The 6,782-nt window shown below is 36.2% G+C and overlaps 1 protein-coding gene across 1 annotated transcript; it reads right to left on the reverse strand.

Moving 5' to 3' along the window:
• Positions 1-3,779: 3,779 nt before the first annotated feature.
• Positions 3,780-6,459, reverse strand: LOC145565335 (uncharacterized). Its single transcript, XM_081625375.1, has 5 exons — positions 5,541-6,459; positions 5,165-5,404; positions 4,868-4,937; positions 4,261-4,452; positions 3,780-3,999 (listed from the first exon to the last, which is right to left on the reverse strand). The coding sequence occupies exons 1-5, from the start codon at positions 6,457-6,459 to the stop codon at positions 3,780-3,782; spliced, it is 1,641 nt and encodes a 546-aa protein (XP_081481501.1).
• Between the last annotated feature and the right edge of the window lie 323 nt (positions 6,460-6,782).

Genomic DNA, 6,782 nt, shown 5'->3' on the forward strand with positions numbered 1-6,782 from the left:
AATATTAAATCTAACAATTATTTTAAATAATTGAAATAGGGATTTGGGACCAAACCCTCTGAAATTATCAACCTTTTACGTCTAGGGCGAAGAAAACTTTGAGCTTGGCTAGGTGTGTCTAAGTGTCGTGAATGCGGTATTGTGTTTGTAAAAAGGCTAGGCTAGAAAGAGGGAGAAAGAACAAGCTATTAACTTTAAGAGAGAGAAGAGAATAGAAAGATGATTGTTAGTGATTTGAAAACGGGGAATATCGACCCTATTTATAGAAAAAAACATCCGGAAACAATTAGAAAAGAGTTAGAATTTGAATCGGAATAAAATTAGTTCTGCGCAGACGCGATGGCTCCATCGCGATAAAAATGGGGCCATCGTTTCGCGATGGAACAGTTTTTTGCTGATTTTGTTTTTATCATATCTTTTGACGCAGAAGTCCAAATAAGGAATATAATATGTCGTTGGAAAGATCTTAAAGTCTACTTTCCAAATCAATTAGAATCAGATTAAAATATTTTTTATAATAAAAGATATGTCCGAGATAGTCGAAGGGTGTCAGTTTTGGATAGAGTTTCATATTTCTTTCATATCTTTTTCGTTATAGCTCGAAATTAATATTATAATTTATCATTGGAAAGATAATTTCAAGACCTATCCAACCATATAAAATATGGATAAAAATTATGAGGGACGTAAATAATATCTTATCATCTTTGAACGTCTTTCATTTCAAATAGAATTAGGACTTAAAGAAGGAAAGTTTTATTCAATTTCAAACTCTTTAATCTATCTTTTCAAAAAGGATAATTAAGATATTTTAGAAACTCATATAAGCTTCTAATTAATTCTAATTAGTTTAGGGATGTGATTAAACCTTTGGACCCTCCACATGATCATTGGGTTGTAGGTAAAATCCGGTTTGAGCCCATTTTAGTATTTTGGTCATAAATTTCCTCATTATTCATCGGAATTGGGCTTATAATATATCGTTGAAAAGGTCTTTTCCAGCCCCATCCAACTACACAATTATTGGACCCATATTATGGACCAAACTAAACTGGAATGGACATTTTCCATAAATAGAGTAAGTAAAGAAACATTTTCGAAAACAGAAAGAAGTATTTTCATTAATACGACCGCACCACAAGACTTTCACATTTCACCTTGTTCGATTATCAAATGACGTGAAAGGTATTCATCACTGGGCTTGGTTTTTGGGGAGACACAATCAGGTGTCTACAGTGACCCCAGGCTTTTTATTATCGATTTCTCCCTATTTATTCTCCTTAGTTTAATTTCCCTCACAACAATTTGGTTACTTGATAGTTTAGATTATTTTAATTAATTAGGAATAGAAAGACTTGTTTCCCTGTGGATTCGACCCTACTTCCCTATCTACTTAGTTAGAGGATTTAGGTAATACTTTTGATTAGGTGGTACGACTTTAGCCTATCAGGTCTAAGGCAACTTCGAGCTTGGTTAGTGACGTCTAAGTCTCGTGAAGGAAGTATGGTGTATGTGTATGAAAAGGTTTTGAAAATCTAGAAAGAGAGAGAATAAGCTTTTTCTTAGAGAGAGAAAGAGAAGATTGATGATTTTGGGTGATTGTTTTTGTAAATAAAAACGGAGAAAATCGTCCCTATTTATAGAGAAAAACGATCGAAAACGATCCGAAAAGAGTCAGAATTCAAATCGGAATAAAACTTTTTTTGACGTGCCATGATAAGCAGTATTGTGGCGCGATAAAAATAATTTTTTTTGTGGATTTTGTTTTTATCATATCTTTTGATCTAGAAGTTGGAATAAGGAAAATAATACATCTTTGGAAATCTCTTGAAGTATAATTTCCAACCCAATTGGAATCAGATCAAAATCTTTTGTAGAATAAAATATATGACCAAAATAGTGGAAGGGTGTCAGTTTTGGATAGAGTTTCGTATTTCTTCCATATCTTTTTCGTTATAGTTTGGAATTAATATTATAATATGTAATTGGAAAGATAATTTCAAGGAATATCCAACCATAAAAGATTGAATAAAAAAATATTAGGCACAAAAATAATATATGCCCGTCTTTGAACGTCTTTCAATTCGAATTGAATTAGGACTTTCAAAAAGAGGAGTTTTATTCAATTTCAAACTCTTTAATCTAATCTTTTCTAAAAGGAAAATTAAGATCTTTTAGAAACTTATAGAAGCTTCGAATTTATCCTAATAATTTTAGAAATATAATTAATATTAATGGACCCTCCACATGATCATTGGGTACGCATATAAAGCTCGGTTTAGGTCCAGTTTAGTATTTTGGTCATAACTTCCTCGTTATAACTCGGAATTGGGATTATAATATATATTTGGAAAGATCTTTTCAACCCCTATTCAACTACACAATTATTAGACCAAGATTATGGACCAAAATAAACTGGATTGGACGTTTTCCATAAATAGGATACGAAATGAATGATTTTCGAAATAAGAAATGAATTATTTTTATTAAAACATTTTAGAAAATAGAAGAATCCATGAGACACTTTAACATTTCACCTTACTCGATATCAATGACGTGAAAGGTACTCATCACTAGGTTTGGTTTTTCAGGTGACAAAATCAAGTGTCTACAGTAGGGGTGAAGTTCGAGGTTGTTCAGTGTTTCAGTCTGCAACAAAGTGGGAAACAAGAATCGCAGAAGCAAAAGCAGTTGTCTGGGGTATGAAGTTTGCAGTAGAGCAGAGAGTAAGGAATGTCATTGTTGAAGGTGACTGCCTTTCGGCCATCCAAGCGTTAAGGGAGAAAGTTGCAGGGTCTAGTTCTTTTCATCTTGTTCTAGAGGATATTTTTCAGTTATGTTCTTCTTTTTGTAATGTAAATTGGTCGTTTGTGAAATGTGGAGGGAATAGGGTAGCACACGAATTGGCTCACTTTCAACCATGGGAAGTCGGTCAAAGAGTGTGGAATAATGTGATTCCTCCTTGTATTCTTGATGTTTCTTCTTCTAATTTATTAATCTAAGCTCCCCTTTGAGGGTTCCATAAAAAAAAAAAAAAAAAAAAAAAAAAGGTAGGGATTAACATCATATTAATAGGGGAATATAGATAAACAAGTATTTTAAGGATATAATTGTCCTCACATAGTCACAAATACTATACATAAGTGTTTTTTCATACTTTTGAATGGTAGGGGATTAAGTAAAGTTTAATAAGTAAGATTTAGAATTACTGTATCTAGTAGCCTAAGGTTGATTAAAGAGCCGTTTGGAAATTGTGGTGCGATTTTCAAATATGACTAAATCGCAATTTGTGGTTTAGGTGCAGTTTTTTGAAAATATTTCGACCAAGCCATCGTAAATTGCATTTTAGACCGTAAACAGTTAAACCGCAAACAATTAAACTGGTTTCATAATATTTTTTAATAAAAAATATAAAATATCTTAAAAATACATATGATGTAATCTTTAACTATTACGGAGTAGTTAATTAAAGGTTACATAACTGCTAAATTCAAAGAACGTAATTGCTTGATTTCATTAATGACTTTGCAAATCCTTATATAATACAAAGACCAACCCTATTGTAATAAGATTAGGAAACTACCAAAGATAAAATATACCAAAATATATACTAGCAACTGGAGCAAAAGTTTCACTGTAATCAATACCTTCCTGCTGATGATTGCCAAAAACACAAGTCAAGGCTTAAGACCCTCGACATCACCATTAGAAAAAAAATTTGTCTTATACACCCATTGACTCCCTAGAGCTTTCTTACCGGGGGGAAGACGCTCTAAGGTTCACGTTCTATTGTCCTCTAAAGTCGTTATCTCTTCTTTCATAGACCGTTGCCAACCCTCAGATTGTATGGCCTCTTTGAATGATTTTGGTTCCTTTCCCTGAACAACTGCTGCAATAAACTTCCGATAATTGACAGAAAACTTGTCACAATTTATATAATGTGCTAAAGGATATGGCGTACCTGAAGGAGGAATTGGAGACGGAGAGGACAGAGACCGACTATTAGCACAAACGGAATATGTCACATAATCACAAAGCTTGACTGATGGTATCTTCTAAAGAAACCCCTTTCCTAAGGGCGTAATAGGTTGTTGATGCTTAGCGGAGGGCTACGGAGAAGATGTTGTAGCGTTGCCATGCTGCTCGGTGGAGGAGACGGGGTTTCCCAGCTGCTTTACGCCATCATCAGCATGCTAGGCAATGTGGTCTGCTGCTAGGTCCCGGCTGGGAACTATTTCCCGCGGCCTGGTTGCGGACTACTCTGTTTGCCGCAGACTAGGTTGTTGAGCAATGTGGTCCGCTGCCAGGTCCCGGCTGGCAGCTGTTTCCCGCGACCTGGTCGCGGACTGGGCTGATTGGGGCTTGGTAGTGAGCTCAGTGCTCGTGGCCCCTTGTTCTTCACTCAACGATGCAATATTATCATCACCAATAACCACCTCATTCTCCTCAACACTTCATACCCCAAAAAATCATCATGAACATCATTATTTTAACAAAAATCCATGGACACTATATTCACATCTTCCGAGCTACCAAACGGAAATATACCCTCTACAAACTTGACATCACGAGAGATAAAAAAACATTAAATCGAGATCGTAAAATTGCCACCCCTTCTTCCCAAAAGGATATCCCAAAAAAACACATTTTCTACTCTGGCTAGCAAATTTGTCCTCCTTTGTTTTTCGGTTGTGAGCAAAGCAAAGGCATCCAAAAGTACGAATGGCATCAAAAGAAGGGGTTTTATTGAACAAAATTTCAAATGGTGTTTTTTTTTTCTAACAAGGGAGTGGGTGTTCGATTAATTAGGTGAGTTGCAGCAAGGACACACTCCCCCCAAAAATAAATAGTCATGTTAGCTTGAAACCTCAACGCTCTCCCAACCTTAAGAATATGTTTGTGTTTTCTCTCAACCCTCCCATTTTGCTGTGGAGTCCCTACACAAGAGGTTTAAAAAATAATTCCAGTAGATCTAAAATAATCAAGCAAATAATTAAATTCCGTACCATTATCACTTTGCACAACTTTAATTGTTTGGGAAAACTGCCTATCAACCATTGCAACGAAAGAAAAAAAAAACATTCTAAAAACTTCAGTTATATCAACTAACAAATAAATCCAAACTGCTCTAGAATAATCATCCACAATAGTAAAAAAAAATAACGAGCTCCACATGACGAAACGTGTCGATATGGACCCCATAAATCACAATGTATTTTCTCAAAATTCCTAGAAGCTCTACTATCACTTAAAGGAAATTTGACTCTAGGATGCTTAGCACGCATACACACTTCACACCCCTTATCGAGAATATCTTTATTACTACTAATATGAGGAAGCAACTTAACTACTTTCTTAGAAGGATGACCCATTCGACGATGCCACAATTCCAAGCTTGAGGTTGCTTCAACAACACCAACATGGTTCACCGTATCCGAAGTGCTAAAATAATATAGTCCGTCTCTCCTAGCTCCCAGTCCAAATCAGCACCTTCGTTTGGTCCTGTATAGCACACATATAAGGATTAAAATGGAAATTACAATTAAGATCATCAGAAAGTTGTGATACTAACATCAAATTACAACTCAAATACAGAACATAAAGAACTTCGGCTAGAGTAATCTTGTCTAATAAACGAACAGAACCAATTAAAGAACCCACCACAGTGTCTCTGTTAGGTAAACCAATGGGACATTTAAAATTTTGTGTATCAAATAACCAAGATTTTTCTCCTGTAACATGATGTGTTTCCCCTGTGTCAATAATCCACAAAGAAACATCAAACTTACCATTCAAGCGATTATCGGAAACTTTGGCATTACCAAACAAAACTTGTAATTGCCTTCCATTGTTCACTTGAAAACACTTGACCTTGAGAAAGAGCACTCGAACCCGAGATAACATTAGCACGTGCCGGTCCTTGACTACGGCCACCTGTGGACCTCCCCCCTGGCTACCATCACCCATGCTAGGTGGATAGCCATGAAGCTGAAAGCACTTTTTCTCAATATGACCCTGTTTCTTGCAATGGTTACACACCTTGTCCGACCAACAACTAGAAGTCTCGTGCCCAACCTTCTTACACTTGCCACAAACTGTACCCGACCCTTCAAGACCCCTGCCAAAACCACCTGTACGAACAGCAAAGCCCACGACTTGGATGGGTTCTTCTCGAACTCGATCGAGCCCTCGCACAAGTTCGTCTTGTGCAACTTGTTGATATGTCTTATTTAAGGTAGGCAAAGGGTCTTGGAATAAAACATTAGACATTGTTTGAGCATAATACTCGGAACATAGGCCAAGCAAAAACTGTTGTAATCTATCATCCTCACGCCTTTTCTCGTGTTGTCTACCAACATTACAAGTACACTTCCCACACTTGCAATTAATTAAAGGTTCAAGTTTTGCTAATTGATCCCACAAAACCTTCAATTTGCTAAAATAAATAGCCACAGTCATGGTTTTAGTTTGTTCACATTGATTAATTTGTGCCTTTAAGTGTTGAATACGAGGTTCGTTTACTATACAAAATCTTTCATGTAAGTCATCCCACAAACTTTTTTGCATTATCATAATTAGAGAGAATAGATTTTACCTCCGGGTCGATCGTATTCATGAGCCACAAGACAAGCATACAATGCACCACAACCCAATCATCCTTGGTTGCAGGCGGCACAAAGTCTGTAATCGATCCATCAAGGAATCCAAATTTGCGTCTAGATGAAAGGGCCACATAGATGGTGTGCGCCCAAGCATCAAAATTATCCAACTTTAATCGAATT

This window comes from Chenopodium album, chromosome 10, assembly GCF_948465745.1.
Source record: "Chenopodium album chromosome 10, dcCheAlbu1.1, whole genome shotgun sequence".
In the NCBI taxonomy this organism is placed as follows: Eukaryota; Viridiplantae; Streptophyta; class Magnoliopsida; order Caryophyllales; family Amaranthaceae; genus Chenopodium; species Chenopodium album.

Excerpts from the sequence above, each read along its gene's own strand:
- LOC145565335 (XM_081625375.1), bottom strand. The coding sequence starts at position 6,459 with ATGACTGTGGCTATTTATTTTAGCAAATTGAAGGTTTTGTGGGATCAA. Across the intron at positions 4,938-5,164 it reads CGTTTCGTCATGTGGAGCTC|GGACTCCACAGCAAAATGGG; the intron begins GTTATTTTTTTT and ends CCTCTTGTGTAG. Across the intron at positions 4,453-4,867 it reads AAGGTTGGGAGAGCGTTGAG|TGTTGAGGAGAATGAGGTGG; the intron begins GTTTCAAGCTAA and ends TGGGGTATGAAG.